The following is a 20000-nucleotide window of genomic DNA, read 5'->3' as shown; positions in this document are numbered from 1 at the left end:
GGTATATTCGTAAAATATGCAAGCAATATTTATGTATGTATATATGTACGTGGATGAAATATCTATGCAGTGAATATTCAATCGATAACGTCGAAGCATTTATCAAAGCTTGCGAGTATAGTTGGTATTTAAGGAAATATGAAAATTGTCTTCTAAAGAATATTAAAATATTATCTTCTTGAAACGATTCCTTTGAATTCAAAGAAAATAAATGTATCGTACAATGTTATCTTATAAAATATGAATTTACAGTAGATAAATTTAATTATTTAGGAATCTATATTACCGATCGAAAATATCAATGATATAATAAAAGTTTATCGAGTGTCGGTAATATTCGTATATTGTACGATGAATGGATAATATTTTACGTATTATCTATGTAGTAAATATCGATTACTTTTAGAACTGTACTTATATACTTTGCAATATAAGACACATGTGTTATATAGTAAAAGGAATATTCTTCGTTGGCGTCTTATCGATTTGGGATTGTGTAGGAGTATTTTCAAGATCAATGGTATAATTGAAAGTGTACATTAATATATATATATATTAAAATAAAATATTACGATTGTTTTTCATCGAATCAAAACTTTGATGTAACCAATATATTCTTTCGTAAGTTTGTACAATTAAATATAACGAACTAACCTCTTTTTAACTTACAATAAATTTTGACTTTATTACTCTTATTTGTATTAATCATTGATAATATGTATATTTTCTTTTGTAAAATATTTTATATCTAAATTTGATAATACAATTACGTAATAAAATATTTCATATGAAAATAATATAATAAATATTTTATTTTAAGCTGATCAAATCATGGACAAGAATTGGATGCCTAAAGTCGATTTGAAGAAAGATAGTGCTAAAATAAAAAATCTTCATATTACCTTAATGAACGAGATAGAAAAACAGAACTCTGAAAGAGTGAAAGATTTGATTAAAATACGACGATCAAATAGAATACTTGGTTGTATTTTAGGAGGTACAGTTTTTTCAATCTATTTTTATACAATATATTCGGTAAAGCAAGAAAAGTTCTTAGATGATTTGAATGAACCTGAGAAAGTAATCATACCATCTCAAACCAATGCATAAATTATTTCTAAAATTTGTTGACTCGATTAGTATATATTTATATATATATTTATAACCATATAACAAATCTTGATTTCATAATACAATTTGAATATATATTTAACACTTGATTATCTACAAAGTGTCTTATAAAAATACAATTGCAAGTGTTACATAGAAAAATGTTGAGTATAAGATTACCTCCTTTTCCAACTATTAAAGATATCATTAAATTGTATAAATTGTCGGCCTTAAAGCATTTGTCGCAAAACTTTTTACTGGATGAACGACTTATCGATAACATTATCAAGAAAGCTGGAAATCTTAATGGAAGTCATGTAGTTGAAATAGGACCTGGTCCAGGTGGACTGACAAGATCAATAATAAGAAAAGGTCCTAAGAAATTAATAGTTGTGGAAAAAGATAAAAGATTTAAACCAATATTAGATATGTTAGCGGAATCTTTCTATCATGTAAATGGTCAAATGGATATTATATATGAAGATATTAGAAATTTACGTATGAATGATATATTTCCTATGGAAGAAAAAAAGGAATGGATGGATGATACTCCAAATATTCATTTAATTGGTAATTTGCCATTTAACGTTTCGACCATTTTAATAATTGAATGGCTTAAAAATATATCAGAACATAATGGTCCATGGACATATGGTAGGGCAAAAATGTTATTAACATTTCAAAAGGAAGTAGCAGAACGTTTAGTAGCTGAACCATTTGATAAAGAAAGATGTAGATTATCGGTGATGGCACAAGCATGGACTCAACCACGTCTCTGTACTATTATTCCAGGTAATTAATTATAACATATTACTTCGAACTTATTTTTTTTTTTTTTTTTTTAATTCAATTGCGAATAGATTAATTTCATCCTTTTTTATTTGTGTCTGAAGGAAAAGCTTTTCTTCCAAAACCGGATGTAGACGTAGGAGTTGTAACTTTTGAACCATTGAAAGAGCCACGTACAAAACATGAATTTAATATTTTTGAAAAAGTAACAAGACATATTTTTAATTCACGACAAAAATACAGTATCAAATGTGTCAAGTAAGTCCAATATATTTCTTTATATTCTATCAGTATTAAAATTTATTCGAATGAAATTATAAAACTTTTGTCTCCTTTCTAGAAAACTTTTTCCAGAATATTGTAGAGAAGAACTTTCAAATTTGGTATATAAATTAAGTGACTTAGATCCAATGATTAGACCAACAAAACTTACTGTCGAGGATATTGATAAAATAACAACTGCTTACAAATATATAATAGAAAAACATCCTGAGATAAGCTCGTACGATCATCGTGCATCGCATCGAATACTTAACAAAAAATATACTGAAATTTTTTCTGTTAATGATATTATAGAATGACAAGCATCATAATTTGTATATTATATTTTGTTAAAATGTAATTGGATTAGAAAAGTGGATTCGTATATATGTACCATGTTTTATTTTATTTAGTCGCAAGATGTAGTTTATTACAATTGTTTTATAATTTCAATTAAAAGATCGTACGTGTATAAAATATACACTTATATACATGAATATGGCTTAGCGTTTAAATAAAACTATAGTACAATGTACAATTTTCATTAATGATGTGTTAGCCATAGTAAAATACTGTTAAGTATCATTCAATTTTTTTTTTTTTTTTTTTTTTGAGAGAAATGCATTTTATATAATACTAAGGAAAAAAAAAGAAAAGAGGAAAAAAAATGAAAAAGAAAAAAAAAAAAGAAGAACAAAGAAAACATAAGAGACACTTAACGATAATCTTTTTCTCAGAAACGCATATTAAATCGGCTCTCATACATTTTCATTCAGAACTTTGCAAAACCCTATTACCTCAAAATCGATATTATTGTCAGAAATTGACCAATTTTGATAAATGTAATCATGGAGGATGCAATGTTGATTTTTGTACCATGGTTCCCGAAATTAATAACGAAACGATAATACCCAATACACCGGTTGATATCACAGCTACTCTTCATTTTTTTTTTGAATTATAAGAATATATACGTGTATATATATATATACATATACATATACATATATATATATATATATATATATATATATATATATATTATCATTATAATAATAAAAATAATAATAATTATCAATATTAAATAGTTTTATACACGTATATATATATACATATATACGTGTTATCTTACACGTATTTTTTAGATACGGGTAAGATAAAAAAGAAAAAAAAAAAAAAAGAAATCTCATATATTATATGTATTATATAATTATGATTATATATTAGTTAGGAATCGATAAAGAAAATTGTTGCGTCCTATTATGATTACAGTTACGTAGGAAACTTGAGTTTCTGCAACGTACTGTATAATCGAACACATACACACAAAAGAAAAAAAAAAAAAAAAAAAAGAGAAAAAAAAAAGTAAAAAAAAAAAGAAAATGAAACGATAATCGATTTAGTCAATAATATAGACTAAATCAAAAGTTCCAAAGACTTTCTGATTGCTCTTCGACAATATATCGAAGTGCAGTGGAAATCATCGTAAAGCAAATTTTCCTATTGATTTTAATTTATAATTTACTTTGGAGAAATATATTCCTTGCCATTTTTTCTCCCCACCTCCCTCCGTTTTTCTTTTCTTTCGCAAAAAAAGAAAAAAAAATTGTGCAACTAATTTGCAATAATTTGGTAATTTGCGATTTAATATTACTCTCGCCTTATTCAAATTCATTGTAATTTTGTTCTATTAATTTCTAGCAACGCCGCATATCATGATATTAGGTAAAGCTCCACGACGTTTGCGCCAAGCACCAAGAGATTGTGCATGAGCTTGCAATGTTCTACACCATCTTTTCGTTCTGGCGCCATCCTCAGCCTAAAATGAATTTATCGTTATAATTATTATGACATAATTAATAAGAGGATTGATCTGATTTGATCTTTTTATCGTATAAACGTGATAGAAAAAAAAAAAAAAAAAAAAAAAAAATAATGCGATTAAATATTACCTTAAATATAAACGTTTCCTTGGAAGACAATTCTTGTATTTCAAAATAATCCTCAAGATTAGTTTCACAACATACTATACATTTATCGAGATACAAGGGTTCCTATAAGTATTATTTGAACACATTGTAACTGGATAATGAATTAATTAATGATATAGATTATTCATTCATTTTATCTACTTACGCGTAATAATGAATAACGACCAATTTTTTCTTTAACCAAAAGTAAAGTCGCATCCTTGATACCTATGTGTCTTGGAAAAAGTGAATCATCATTGAATTCCAAATATTCAACGGTTGGCTGAAAAGATTATTTTCTAATTAGATATGAGAATCTTTTCTATTATTTGAAATTTATTATGGTTCTCTTTCTTTTTTTTTTTCTCTCTCATTTTTCTCCTTTTTTTTTTCTTTTTTATTTTTTTATCTTTTAAATTTACCTTGCCATTTGTGACAAGCATGGCAGTAACAGGAGATAGCTTGACAGTTCTACCTCGTCTCCAATTATTATCCGTTGGCTGAGCAACCAAGAGACGACCTTCCAGAACAAATCTTGCTTCTTCATGAGCCCATTCCAAAATTTCTACAGCCATCTATAGGAATAAAAATAGGAAAATAAGAAAAAAAAATTTTCATATATTTATTCGAATTGATAATTTTGTTAATATTTAATCTTGTACTTTCTCTTATTAGATTTTTATAAAATTTTAATTATATTTGTTTACCTTTCTCAATTTGATGTTAACCATATCTTGCTCGCCGGTTGATCGTCTACCATTTTGTATAATTGAAATTCTTCTCCATAATTTTGTAGACGTAACATCCTTGGCTTCCTATAAAGTTTATTTATTTATAAATTGACAATATAATTCTCGACAAATTCTAATAATTATATATACATATAAAAAAAAAAAAAAAGAAAAAGAAAGGAAAGAAAACGAACTCGAGACCGGTTATTTTAATTATTTTGATAATTTAAATTTTAATTATTTATAATTATTTAATTTTAATTAATAAATATTATTATTACTTACAGCATTCATATGTTCTAAATGCAATTCTATATTAGTTTGAGCTTGTTTGAGTCTCTTCTTCGCTTCTTGAATATCTGGTCGGACTGATGGCGTAGCTTTTAACAATCGTGCTAATAATAATGGATATTTAGTTACTCTTTGAACTGGGACCTGAAAATAATTTTTTTCATAAAATTGACAATTCAATAATGATTAAAAAAAAAAATATATATATACTATACCATTAGAAAAGAATTAAGATTCATTCTACGTAGAACAGTGTTCTCCATTTGAGAGACCCTTAGAAAAATACGAAGAAGTTCCTTTTCCTTTTCTAAATTTTGTAAAAGCAAACTTGCACTGCCTTGTCGAGTGCAATAACTTTCGAATGCATGAAGCATCCTTTCCGATTCTAAAAATATTTTACCGACGTCTACTGTTAGAAGATCTTCATCACCCGATTCCTATATTATGCAAAAAATATTATTAGTAAATTGTTGATATTTTTATAAAAATAAAAATGAATATGGTCTAATTATTTTCTACGAACGAATTAATTTTTAGAAAGTTTTTAATTTAATTTATTTTCTTTTTCCTTTTTTTCTAACGTATGCAATATCGATCGATTTAATATTAAAAAAAAAATATATATATATATATATATGTATAAAAATAAAATACAAAAAATTATGCAATAAAATTGCAATAATCTTATATCAAGTTTATATGGATCGCGTTAGATTGAATATATATATTTTTTTTTTTTTTTTTTTTTTTTTTTTTTATATAAAGATCACCTGAGCAAATTCAACAGAATCCTTCAACTTTTCAGCGAGAACAAGATTATGTTCTAATAATTCTTCGACATTGAGAAAGATAGCTGACAATTGTTCAGACGTAAGAAGACCTGCATTCAGCATCGGACGATGAAATTCTTCAAGAATAATTTGTAAATCTCTGCCGTATTTTTGTTCGGTCTCAACGATCTCTGTAATGATCTCCTTCCGTTCGGCTCTTTTCTTGGAACACTTCCTGCATACAAAGGGTGCATAAACGACTCCACTGGAAAAGTAAAAATAAAAAAAAAATAAATAAATAAACCAGTTAATCATAACTTCCTTTCTTGAAAATGTCAATTTTTCAATTATGCAAGAGAGAGAGAGAGAGAGAGAGAGAGAGAGAGAGAGAGAGAGAGAGAGAGAGAGAGAGAGAGAGAGAGAGAGAGAGTGTGTCTGTTTGTGTGTGAAATTCAAAATCAAAATCACTTTCGCTTGATCATTTGCACCATTTATCGATGAATTATGCGTCCCGATAAGGATACTTTCGCTCTTTACCGATAAAAGGAATGACAAATAAGAGGAGAAAGCAGTTTGTCATGTGACCTGACTTGCAAACATTAGCAAAAAGAGTATCGACACTTTAAAATGTTCAAATACGATCTAATCGTTAGTTCCTGCGTATTACATCCAACATGTCATCTAATTTAATCTCTCTAATGAAGAAAATAATAAGACTTCGAGAAGAAAAATTTTCCAATCGTTTTCTTTTCTTTTTTTTTCTTTTTTTTTTCTTTACCAAATGAAAATGTAACGTCTCGTCAGAGCTAATAACGTACTAATTAGTTATCTAACAGTAGAATAAAATTAACAAATAACAGTGTTAAACGATACCTTTTTGTAGTTTGACTTGGAAAATTTATTATAAACGGAATGAACATGATAAAAATCTAATCTTGAGATATAAAAAGAAATTCTAAGAGTTCAATTTTCTCCTTGAAATTGTTGAGAAGGATGATAACATCTGGTCTTTTACCTGTCCGTTATCAAAGGATCCAAACGTTGTTCACAATCCTCACAGAGTTTCGTATCACCGGAAATCACTTGCGGTATTCCGCTAAGTAGACTTCCTGGTCCGGACGAAACGTTCCCGCTTCTCCATCTTCTTGCCACACCTCGAGTACTACTAGCTTGACTACTTTCTGACCCAACACCGCTATCGGTCCTTTCGATGTCCACCGTTCTTGACTATAACAGAATTAGTAATTATAGTTATATATATTAATGCAAATAAAATTATTAATTAATTAATATTGTTATTTATAATAGATAGAATTTATTATTACCAATAGGTCAAATTTATTATGAATTTTTTTTTATTAAAGAAATTTTATATTTTTATTATCATTATTTTGTAAATTTTTATAAATTGATTTCTATTAAAATCTTATCAAAAATAAAAAAAAAAAAAAATAATAATAATAATATAAATCATATTTTTTTATATTAATAATATTATATTTTTTTTTATATTAATAATCAAAAAAAAAAAAGAATAATAATAATAATAAGAGTAAAAAATTTATATTAATTTATGTAACAACAATAAAAAATAAATTAATTAATTAATATGTAAAAAATTATAATATAGATATATGTACAAAATTATTTTGATAAATAATATATAGCATAAACTACAGGATGAGACAAAAGAAGAGAAAGATTTTTTAAATAATTAATTTTTTTTAATAACACCTAAGAAGTTTTCGCTCAATATAACTTAAAAAAAAAAAAAAAAGAAAAAAAAAATCGATAATTACCTTCAATGTTTCCGGCAAATTAGTCAAGATAATATTACATTCCTCGCTGCTGTCAGAAACATTTGAAATTTGTGAACTCTTAGAACTGAGATCGCCTAAACTGGTCTCCTTTTGTTCATAGAGTGCTTCAAGGTCACCTTCAGTATCCTCCTCCTCATCATCATCCTCCTCGTCCTCCTCATCAACAGTTGTTGTACGATCTTTCGAATCCATCAGGAAATTAAGTAATTCAAATTTTGTCGAAATATTTTCTTCGTCAGGCGATAGTGATATTTTTTTAAAGAAATCCTCAGGACTCTTTGATAGATAGGACTCAGCTAGATCGTCTGAATTTGTTTTTTTGAAAACTTCCTCCGATAAATAAGAACTCATATATTCGCCAGATCCAACCTTTTTATAATAATCGACGTCACTGAAATAAATTCTGTCTTTAAGGAAATCTTCCGAAGGTGGTGGGCTTAATGGTAATGGTGGTGGCTCGTCGGGGATCTCTTCATAAATTGGTTCCTTTATTACTTCGTAAGGATTTTCTTCGAGAAAAAGATTAGTTGAAACGAAATCGGTGTCAGAATTCAAGCTAGATGATCTAGAATAATTGGCCTCTAACGTTGACTCTGAACTTTCGTATTCTTTGCTTTTTAACAAGCTCTGTTTTAAAATCTTCAAGATAGCTTCGCCACTGTCATGATCCAATATCTCACCATTTTCACGTGCTTTTCTCAATGATCCTTCCAAAAGTTTAGATATCATAACTTCTTTTGAAAGATCAGACCATTTCGAGGTGGAATCATCAGTTTCTTTAAATTTTTCTTCAATCTGATTTTTCGTTTCCTCATGCGAACAAATTACACGTGATAAATGATTGGATTTTATGGATATTGGTGTATCGTTAATGTTTCTAGATTGTTTATCCAATTTAACGGTTGTATCTTCTAAGACATTGATGACAGGTTTATCTTGCTTTGATGATAATGATAATGTGTCTTCAAGGTTCCTCGAACGTTCCTCGTTTTTTTGACACTCGATTTTAGTTTGTTTCGATCTAGTATCATCGTTAATCGATTCGACAACGATGTTAGATTTATAATTATCTAATATAACCAAGGTACGATTTTCAACGGAACTTTGAATCTTTGGAACGATGTCGGAATTAACTGATATCACTGTTGGATTGCAAACACTGTCCTCGCCGCCAACACTGATGGTGACTTTGTTATCAGGAGTAGATTCAACACCGGAACTTTGATCACCATTTATCAATATCGACGTTCTCTTAGCTGTTTTTGGAAGTCCAGGACCTATTTGTAATCTATGAACCAATGGCGATGCTCGTGGACTAACCGTGATCTTGCAAACATTACTTTCGCTTGATAATGCCGGTCCTATTTCAATTTTCGATGATCCATGCGAACTATTAGAGTTCCAGGATAAGGTAGAAGCTGATGATACCGATCTTCTATGATCCTGTATCGATCCAGAACCACCTAAATCTTCGTTAATCGTTTCGGAATCATTGATCTTAAAACGATGCTTTTGTCGTCCAGGTGGTGGAGACCAACTCGTTGGTTTCATACCACGAAAATGTTCCTGTACTAGATTTTCTTGATCTTTCGTCAATGATGATCCAACTGTTTCTATTTCTTTGTCATTAATTTCGAAATTTTTGTCTGATATTCTTGATTCTTTTGTAATATCTTGTTGAGATTCTATTTTTATTGTTTCGGTATCAGTACGAACTATTGGATCTGAAATTGTATTAATAGTTTCTGGTTTTTTTGATAGATCATGATCGACGTACATCGTATTTTTCATCGATTCGTTCGTTAGAGTTATTAAAGCCGACGAGGATTCTTTGATTTTCTTCCCTAGACTTAGACGCATCGTATCGGCGAAATAAACATTTGTTGCTGAAACTTGCGGCTTGCTGAACGATCGATCGCTTTGGCTACGCGACAAGAAAGGTCTTCTTGAGTTCTCTGAAAAAAGATAAAGAGAAAAGATTAAGTATATGAATTATTTAAAATTTCTGATTAAACTTACGTGTTTAAAATGATGAAAATTAAGAATATTTTTTATTGAATTTTGAGTCAATTGAAATTTTCTAAAACTTTAACACTTAGGCTATTTATAATAATCGATTGGTATATACATATATACATATATATATATGTATATACCAATCGATTATTATACTAAAATCATTATAGATTATACAGCTACAAAGAAAGTAATATTATAAAAATAGGCTAAGTAAAAAAAAAAGAATAATTGATAAATAAAATTGTTTTTAGATCTTGCACTTTAGGCCACTTTTATAATAATCATTGACACATATGCAACAAGGAATTGAAGTGATATTACATTATTATTATTATTATTATTATTATTATTATTATTATTATTATTAAAAATTGTAACATCGAATTTATAAAAAAAAATCATTTATCCACACATATCTCACTTTGGCTATTTTTTATAATAATGAACTTTGACACATATATTGCAAGGAAGTAGTGTAAAAAAAGAATTACAAGATTCTCACGATTCTTCGTATTTCGGTTACACCAAACTCTTCTTTTTTTCCTTGCACGGAAATAAAACCGCACGTTGAAATCTGAGAAGTTGCGAAACAAAAAAAAAGAAAAAAGAAAAAAAACGGATTCACGTGTGTTGATCAATATGAAAGATTTTAAAGGATACACCTACAAATATCGAGCAGATCATTATAGATTTTTATACTTTTTCTTATTTCTTTTTTTTTTCTTTTTTTTTTTTTTTTTTTTTTTTTGTTTAATTAAAATACAAACACGAATATGTCGGACGCTTTAACGTTGCTTTCATATATTTTCTTTGATAGCCGCTCAACATTAAATTCACTCATGTTATGAGATAATTAGAGGAAAGCGATCTTCGCGATAATGAGAAATGAAAAAAAAAAAAAAGAAAATGGCGAGTGAGAAAAAGAGAAAGAGAGAGAGAGAGAGAGAGAGAGAGAGAGAGAGAGAGAGAAAATATAGGTTATACGTTCGACTTCGAATATCGATCTTATCTTGAAGCCAATCCCTTTTCTTCTCGATCTCTCGACATACATATACGTATATGTATATACGTGCGTGCTGAATGAGTGAGTGAGCGAGTATGTGTTTGTGTATATGTGTATATATGTATGTATGTACACACAATACATGAGAAAGTTATGTATGTATGTATATATGTATGTATGTATGTGCTAATGATCGGTGAAAGTATCTATACCGACGAAGAGAATCTTTCATTGAGGTATGTGTTAACCTGCATGAAATCTCACTGGTTGGAAAATTGCAATGGTTTTTCCAACATTTGATCCACTTTTTAAAAAGGAAAATTCCACGAGGTCGGTCGATTTATTCGCCGATCGATTGTTGAATAATATATAATTAGCAAATTTTTCAAGATCCTTTTTTCTTTCTCTCTTTTCTTTTTTTTCTACCTTTTCCTATTTTTGCGAATAATTGAAAGATTATAGTGTGTAATATAGAAACAAAAAGGAAAAAAAAAGGAAAGAACAAAATTTTCTGTTATTTTATTTTTTGTTAATTAAGAAAATATAAATAAAAAATGAAAAAGAAAAAAAATAATATCAGACTAGCTTATGATAGATGATTTTATCCGTACGACCATTTACAACCTATCAAAGATTATCTAATACTTTACTTACTTTTCTAAGACCGGAAAAACTATAAAAACGAAATATAAGATTCGTTTATGGTAATAATTTTATTCATGTTTATTTTATATGAAGATTATCTAATACTCGTCTAAGACCGGAAACAAACGATGAGGTAAAAGTCATTTCGTTCCTTTTCGTAGATTTTTTTCCCTTGCAGTTATATGCATATGTGTATGTATGTGTGTGTATGTATAGATACGCGCGCCTGTGTATATGCGTATGTATATTTTATATATATACATATATATATACATATATATAAATATACAAATATATATATATATATATATTTGTAAAAAAATATATATATATAATATATATAAATGTGATATCTATATAATATATAGATATTATAAATTGACAAATGGTGTTAGGCCACTTTCAAAATAAACGGCTCATATGGATGTTAAAAAATGTTTCATTGGATTTTAAAGAGATTTCAGGTCAGGTGAAAAGTTACAATTTAAAGCATTTAACACTTCGAATTAGAACATGATAATGAGAGCATAGAGAAAGGATAGGTGAAATAAAATAGTGGTTGAACGAATGAATTAACATGTGTTGTGCAAGAGGGGATACACTTTCGTTATGTCATCGATAACTAACAGAATACATATATAATAGTGTAACAAAATTATGTTTCAGAGACTAATTTGCACAATTCGAGAGAGAGAGAGAGAGAGAGAGAGAGAGAGAGAGAGAGAGAGAGAGAGAGAGAGATACGGAGTTAATATATGACCGATTTCGTCTATTTCTAGCATCTGTTTAAGAATTTTCGAGATTAGGTGAGAAATCAAGATGACGAAGTTAATTATAATAAGCAAAGAACATGTTTCGTAAGATCTTGTTTGTTTCTTGTTAAATCCATTATAACCGAGAAATTGATAGAAATTTAAGATTAAGATCTATATAAAATTAAAGAATTAAAAAAGAAATACATAAAAAATTTAATATCCACTCTTTACAAAATAAAGAAAACTTATAACACCATTGTTTTTTATTTTTTGTTTGTTCGTTGATTTTCAAGATTTTATCCCGAACAAACTTTTACAAGGCTTTCTTACGAAATGTAAAAAAAAATAAAATAAAGAAAAGATTAAAAAAAGATTTGTTCCACTCCATATAAAATAATAATAATAATAATAATAATAATGATAATAATAATAATAATAATAATAATAACAACAACAATAAAGATATTATCATTTTTCCATTTTATCGTTGTTATTATTGTTGTTGTTGTTCATCCATTTCTTTTTTCTTGAGAATTCACTCACTAGAGAGAAGTCAAGAGTAAACAGGATCTTTATTTCAAATCTAATTTTATTGTACGGCGTATGTGAGAAGGACTGGCCCGATTATACCGGTAGTTTTTATGATGGTACCAAGATGGCGACCGATGGTACTTAGTAGCGTCTGCCGATCGTCGGAACTCGTTTCAGACATTATGACGCCCTTCGTCCGAATTTATTACGACGCATTTCCCCACCCGTCACACGCGAAAAGAAAACTTTCGACTTGGTTTCTTTTACGTCGAAGTCTTCGCGATACTTCAAATCGATTATTTCAAAACGAAAAAAAAAAAGAATGATATAAACGGATAGGAAGATAAAAATGAAGAAAGGAGAGAATATAAATCGAAAGGTAAATTCGAAAAAGAAATTTTTGTTATTTTTTTTTTTTATAACACAAATGAACGCAAAAATAAGAATACAAATAAAAATATAAAGGAAAAGTAAGAAACACGGAAGAACTTTTCTTCGGGAATCGAATCGAATCGAATCGAATCGAATCGAATGGAATCGGATGGGATCGAATCGAATCGAATCGAATCGAATCGAGTAGGGCCCGAATACAGCGGTGAAATTAGTATGTAACTATTCCTCCTACTCTTCGAGGTCCCGTGACACGAAGACATTTACGATACGGACGAAGGATGAACGTGCCCAACGATAAATATGTACACGTCCTTCCATATAAGGTGGACGACCGCTGTTCGCATTGTACCGATCCCTTTCGTATCTTTCCCACGCGTCCACTTTCGCGAATCGAATCACGCCGGTTTTCTTTCTTCCTTTTTTTATCCTTTCTTCTTTCCTTTCTATCTTTTCGGCCACGCACGGCCATGGAATTTCAACGTTTCTACCACAAAATTGAATTTTTTTATTTATTTATTTATTTATCTTTTTATATTTATATTTATTTTTATATTTATTTTTATTTTTTTCTTTTTTAGTTTTTTTTATTTTTTTTTTATAAGAAATATTTATAATATACATTAGAGTCGAGAATTCGAGAACAAGATGGCCGATCATGGGATATCGTTCATTTGTTTTTTACTCGATCAATGATCTTAATAATATTTAAAATTGCAATCAATTAGATGTTTAACTTACTTATTATAGTGTTTTTAATGTTGATTGATGAGAAAAAGAAAAAAATAATCATTTAAAAAATTATCATGAAAAAATGTCGTTTATTGATTTGTTCTCGATCAATCAATGATGGCATAATTTTCTTTAAAATTGCAACTTATTGGAACTTATCATTTCTTTCAATTGACTTATTAAAAATATAATAATTCATATCAGATTTGAAAGATATCGAAAAAACAAAAAAAAAGAAAAGAAAATAGAGGAACTGTATTAACGAGCATTTATTTATTTTCTTTTTTTAATCTCGGACAAAAGAAGAAAAAAAAGAAGAAAGATGAGAAAAAATTTAGTAAGCAGTTTAAAATATCAAGAACAAAGTTATTTGCTTGGTATAACCAAAATCGATAATCCAGATTGTTATTTGTCGGCTCACGACACTGGCCAACCCTGACCTTATCCACTTTCAACGACTCTGAAAATCGAGTGTCTCGAATCTCTTTTAGGTTGTGATACAAGTAGAGAATATGCCTGAGGATAAAGCTCAGGGTCGGCAGGATCGGCTAACCTTTCTCCTCTTGTCGTAGAAAGTTGTCATTATAAGGACACACAGTAACTATGCCGATGGAATTTTCAACGGAATATTGGCCACTCCTGCTTTTTATAATCGTATTAAAAAAAAAAAAAAAAAAAAAAAAAAAAAAAAAAAATGAAAAAAAAAAAAATAAAAAAAATCCAAAATTTTTTTTTTATTATACGACGTGGATCAAAAAAGTTCCTAGAGGAGCCAAAAGTTCCTAATTGATTCGAAAGATCAATCAATCTCTCTTTCCTTAAAAGATCTTCTTGATTTCATAGTTGGTTCTTATAGTTATTACAAGCTAGGCTTGAAACGCTAAGCTCGAAAGTCTCCAAAAAGGATAATTAATTAATAGAGCCGAACGTTAGATCAACAGATGACTATATATCTTAGATCGTTTGATTGATATTGGCGAGAACTAAACGTTTAGAAATATTTTGTCTAATAATAGCAAAATAATAAATACTTTCTAACCAGTAAGAATTTACATGACAAATACTTGTTTATCTTTATCAATGAATCCGTATTCGCATGTACGATGGAAAAATATAATCAAAGAAAAAAGAAAAAAAGAAAAAGAAAAAGAGAAAGAAAGGTTCAATCTCTCTTCGTTGATCAGGTAAAAAATAGAGTAAAAGTAGATAAGAAGATCGAACGAATTTAAAAGCTTCGTAAAGAGTAAAAACAAAGACAAGGACTAGTCAGGTTTGCCCATTCGATTGATTTTATGGATTCGTGATAAGAAATCCCAGGGAAGTTTGAAAGAAAGTTTGCCAAGGAAACGATAAACGTGTGCTCGTTATCCTTAAGAGATATAACTATTGCTAAAGTTCAAGAATGTTTCAGATAAGTCTAAATCGTCGACGTTAACATGTTACATTGATCAGGACGATTAGTACGATGGCATGTATGTATATATATATATATATATAAACAAAAAATACAGGGTGAATCAAAAGTTCCTAGAGAATCTTGTAGTTTTACGATTTGATAAGAAAAAAAAAAAAAAAAAAAAAAAAAAAAAAAAAAAAAAAAAAAAATTATTTGGGTTGTAGAACTCTCGAAATGAAGAACAAATGATTTTTAATATAATCTAGAAAAACTTTTTGGTTGATACTATATTCCGAATGATACATTGATATCTTACCTTCCGACCTAAGGATTAGATCCTTCTCGTCAACTGCGATACACGGAATCCTATCGTTCAATTCTTCAATCTCGATCTCCAATTCCGTTTCGTCCTCCAACTTGATCTGATCGTTGTCTATCTTCTTACACTTTGCGTAAGATTCCTCTCCGGATTTCTCGTACTTGGACGAAGAGATGACGTTCTCGTTCGATCTGATCGCCTCGATCTCTTGGCAAGACTTCTTACGTATCTCAATGTTATCGATCGACTTGGTAACAACAATATTGTCGACCTTCGAAGAATTTATATTCGCCGGAACGTTCCTAACTTGCGTAAGGATCTTAGAATCTTTGCTTTTACTTCTGTCAGCTTTGGGATCACTGATATTAGGTATGGTTATGAATTTGTGTTTCTCTTGTTGTTCCTTAGGTACGATTGGTTCTTCTTCTTCCTCCTCTTCCTCCTCCTCTTCATCTTCCTCGATTATAATTGGCCTATCATCTTCCTCGTCTTCGTCATCTTCCTCGGATTCCTCTTTTCGCGTGTCCTTCGTACAATTGGCGAACCTACCGATTCTACTCCATGAAAGTCGCGTAGCCTCGGATGGTTTCTCGGGTGCGAATATAACGTTATCGACCTTGAACAAAACGTTCTTTCTCTTACTCTCGATTACACGGCCCCTTTTTAAAATACTCTTTAATGTTTGCTTAGCTTCCTTCAATTTTCTTGGTGGTCTTTTCGGCGATACCTTCGGTATCGGTATCCTCGTGACCGGTGTATTCTCCTCATCGTCAGATATCTCTCTGGGCTCATTGAATACACGAATCCTTTGACCACCTATCGTTGCCACTGCTCCTCTGTTTGGTATCCTTTCGATTGATTTAACTTTGGACGGATCGAATAGATTCGAAGGTGTCCTCATATCCGCGTCCTGTTCCAATGCATTATCCGATAAATCGTCGCTTAGATCGTCCTCGTATTTTTGTTTCTTCAATAGGAGATAAGGATTAACGTCACACTCGAGAATACTTCTTCTCGAATCACCGTGATTTTCTTGTACATTCGAGTTGGACGTTTTCGTTCTTGTCAATGTCGTCGGCAATGTCTCCGTTGACGTCAACGTGGACGTCTTCGTTGAAACTGAACAATCCTGATTATCCTTGTTTCTTCCAATCCCGTTCGATCTTTTCGAGGTACGCGGAATCGATCTTTGACATGGCCGATCGATTACGCCATTCCTTTGTACATCCTCCTTTTGATTCTCCTTCAACCAATAGTCGTTTGATGCACCAACGAAGCTGTGTCGTAACTTGCGACTTCCCGGTTCCTCGTGTTGTTGTTGTTGTTGTTGTTGTTGTTGTTGTAGTAGTAATTGTTGTTGCTGTTGTTGCTGTTGCTGTTGTTGTTGTTGTTGTTGCTGCTGCTGCTGCTGCTGATGATGATGATGATGATGAGAATGATGAGGATGCACCGTACCTTCCTTGTCGTACCACTCTAATCTCGAAGTAGTACCCTCGATCGAACCCTTTCGTTCCTTCACGTTCCTCATCAATACGCTCTGGCTTCGTGAATCTCGTTGGGACGACGGTCTGTGCGGTGAGATACTTCGTGCTCTCGATCTTGGCTCCACCAATCTGTTCCTTCGCATCTGATCGTATGGATCGTCCATCGCTGGTTTCAGTACACCTAACAGGTACACACATTATCGTATCGTATGTCTCAAAAATATCTTTCATTATTGATAACAAAATTCGTAATGCATTTTGAACGATAAATCGAGTTAGACAATAGAAAAATGTTCTCTCGTTACGCCCGCGCGTAATGATCGTAAAAAAAAAAAAAAAAAAAAACAAAAAAATATTTTTTATATTATGTAACAATAAAATTCGACTGACGAATCTTTCGCTATAACTTTGTTTTCCTTTAAACTGGGAAATGTAGTTGTTGAGTGGACATTGATAAAAAAAATATACGTATAATAATAATAATAATAATAATAATAATAATAATAAATAGAAAATAAAAAGAATGAAACAAGTTTGGTGAGTAAATGTTACCTGCCAGACTGGGTCTGGACCTCGATGGTGGTGCTGGTAATCGGCAAGTTCCTCCTAAAGGTACACCAGCTAATCGGTGACCACCGCACTTGCGGCAATTGCTTCCGAGTTTCCTGGTAGTTCCGCAAAGGAACTCCGGGCAGGAACATACCACGAGAAGCGGTGCACCCGGTGGTGGAGGTCCCGGTGTCAGAAAGGCTCGAGGATCGTGACCAGGTCTCGACGATCGAACCGTCCCATAAAGCCATGGGTCCCCGTAGATCATCTGACGGGACAGTGCGCTACCGTTGCTTATCGTACCCCAACCCTTAACAGGATCATCTGGGTTTTGATTCTGTCGAGATAAGCCCAATCTTACGCTCCACGATTTTTTGTTCTTGCTTAGGGTATCGTAATTCTAAAATAGAAATCATCATTCTTATGAATATTATTGTTATACATTTTTATGAGGTTATCATGTAACTATTAAGTAACATACTCGATTGCAAATTGATTGCATTTTTTAAATTTGATTTAATTTAATTTTACTTTATTTTATTATTATTATTATTATTTTTCTTAAATTATTACAAATCATTTATTATTTATAGATATTTCCAAGTAGGTAATATGAGATAAGTGTAAATTTACCTTATGCTATTAGTGCAGTGTAATTACACTAATAGCATTATTATTGTACTAATATGCTATTAGCTTATACTGCACTATTTTATATTAATAGTAATATTAACTTATACTATAAATTATAGTATAATTATATTAATATAAAATATGTATAATTTACAATATTACCTTTTTTTCTTTAGTAAAATATAAATATATATATAAATATAAATATAAATATAAATATAAATATAAATATAAATATAAATATAAATATAAATATATATATATAAAATGAAAAAAGAAATATATATATATATATTGATTTGTATAATAATTACAAATCATTATTTACAAATCTAGGAATATTTTTTAGAGATTAAATGTAAAAAAAAAAAAGAAAAGAGATTAAAGAAAAAGAAAGATGTAAGATAATAAAAGAAAGAAGTAAAACATTAGAAAAAAAAATGTTTTAGATAATAATTATTATTCAATTATTATACAAATGAAAACTCTTCATTATCATCATGATCGTCGTCGTCATCATCATCATCATCATCATCATCATCATCATCATCTTTGATAAGTTCGATTAAAATTTCTCTATAGTCATCATTGCAATAGGTAATATCCTGATCACGACCTCTAAGCGAAGTTCATTCTCTAACGAAGTTTCAAGACTGAAGAAAAAATTGATAGCGGAAGGACTAATCGATCATTATACGAAGCGTACGTAGAGCCTCTCCTCTCTCTCTCTCTCTCTCTCTCTCTCTCGCTCTTTCTCTCTATCTCTCGTTTCTTGGATCCTGACCTTGAACCCGGTAGAAGGATCATTTGCTAGACGGTTGGAAAAATTTCTTCTTGTGTCTTTCTCGAGATAATCGAACAGAGAGAAAGAGAGAAAGGGAGAAAGAGTCAAAGGAAGACAAAGTATTGTTAGTTCCTTTTCGTTTTGCTTTTTTTCCTTTTTTCCTTTTTTTCTTTTTTCTTTTTTTTTTTTTTGTTCTTTTTCTTTTTGTTTTTCTCTCAGTTTGAATTACAAGCAAAGCCAACAACTCGTCACTCGTAGAAATCGATATATCCAAAAAGATATATCGAGAAAGCCAAGCTAAGGTTCTCGTCTCACTTGAAACCTGCATTGATCGTAGGGATCGATCGCTCGATCGATCGATCGATTGATCGATCGTCTGGATTTCCCTTTAACGGCACGAAAGGGGGAGATCTCAGTGATTCTCTCTCTCTCTCTCTCTCTCCCTCTCTCATACACGTGCACATACACACTTCTTTCTTTCTTTTTTCTATCGATCTAACTGTCTTTTTCTTTCTTTATATCTTTTTTTCTCTTTCTATCGATCTCTCTCTCTCTCTCTCTCTCTCTCTCTCTCTCTCTCTCTCTCTCTCTTTTCTGGAAGAAGTTGATCGTCAAGTCTCTTCCGCAAATCGTCGCTCGTCAAAGCGAACCACCGACGAACACATTTATGTTCTTCCCCAAGAAAGGGAAGAAGGAGAAAAGGGTGAGGTTCCTGTACGCGAGTTGAAATACCAAGAAGGAGAAGAGAGAATGTTGGATCGAAGAGGAAGAGGAAGAGAACGAAGAGAAAGAAGAATGAAGAAACGAACATTTCAGGGAAAGTGAACGACGCACGTATCAGTGGTATACCTAGCAATTTAAATTCGATTCCGTCTGCGGAGAAATCGGAATCGACTTTATCATGAACCAAGATTCCGATCGAGAATCAACAACACAGGGAGAAATGGTGGAAAAGAAATGGCGAGAGATGATGGGGGGTTAAGGTAGAGAGATCGAAAGAAAATCAAGGGGAATGAAA

The 20000-nt window shown here is 30.5% G+C and overlaps 3 protein-coding genes across 7 annotated transcripts in view; 2 read left to right on the top strand and 1 right to left on the bottom strand.

Annotated features, from left to right (window-relative positions):
- Positions 1 to 375: 375 nt before the first annotated feature.
- On the top strand, positions 376 to 1141 carry LOC124949421 (cytochrome c oxidase assembly factor 3, mitochondrial; the record flags this gene model as incomplete). Its single annotated transcript, XM_047494422.1, has 2 exons — positions 376 to 520; positions 821 to 1141. Coding segments are annotated over 2 exons (435 nt in total), but the record flags the coding sequence as incomplete, so codon positions are not given.
- A 92-nt stretch (positions 1142 to 1233) lies between these two features.
- LOC124949068 (mitochondrial dimethyladenosine transferase 1) lies at positions 1234 to 2657 on the top strand. Its single transcript, XM_047493604.1, has 3 exons — positions 1234 to 1902; positions 2004 to 2157; positions 2240 to 2657. The coding sequence occupies exons 1-3, from the start codon at positions 1272 to 1274 to the stop codon at positions 2478 to 2480; spliced, it is 1026 nt and encodes a 341-aa protein (XP_047349560.1). The 5' UTR covers positions 1234 to 1271; the 3' UTR covers positions 2481 to 2657.
- Positions 2548 to 20000, bottom strand: part of LOC124949067 (probable serine/threonine-protein kinase DDB_G0282963) — an 87508-nt gene continuing 70055 nt past the window's right edge. For 3 of the 5 annotated variants that reach the window (XM_047493599.1, XM_047493598.1, XM_047493603.1), the window contains 12 exons: positions 17569 to 17965; positions 15530 to 17197; positions 7722 to 9697; positions 6938 to 7149; positions 5923 to 6187; positions 5368 to 5589; positions 5147 to 5296; positions 4838 to 4945; positions 4553 to 4705; positions 4297 to 4413; positions 4113 to 4214; positions 2548 to 3979 (listed from right to left, as the gene is read on the bottom strand). In XM_047493599.1, coding sequence (XP_047349555.1) covers positions 3851 to 3979; positions 4113 to 4214; positions 4297 to 4413; positions 4553 to 4705; positions 4838 to 4945; positions 5147 to 5296; positions 5368 to 5589; positions 5923 to 6187; positions 6938 to 7149; positions 7722 to 9697; positions 15530 to 17197; positions 17569 to 17965 — 5499 coding nt within the window. In that variant the 3' untranslated portion in view covers positions 2548 to 3850. The remainder of the gene's footprint in view (positions 3980 to 4112; positions 4215 to 4296; positions 4414 to 4552; positions 4706 to 4837; positions 4946 to 5146; positions 5297 to 5367; positions 5590 to 5922; positions 6188 to 6937; positions 7150 to 7721; positions 9698 to 15529; positions 17198 to 17568; positions 17966 to 20000) is intronic. The other 2 variants (XM_047493600.1, XM_047493601.1) reach the window with 2 other exon arrangements.

The sequence above is a fragment of the Vespa velutina genome, chromosome 5 (genome assembly GCF_912470025.1).
Source record: "Vespa velutina chromosome 5, iVesVel2.1, whole genome shotgun sequence".
Taxonomy (NCBI): Eukaryota; Metazoa; Arthropoda; class Insecta; order Hymenoptera; family Vespidae; genus Vespa; species Vespa velutina.
This window is presented reverse-complemented; position numbering and strand designations above follow the sequence as displayed.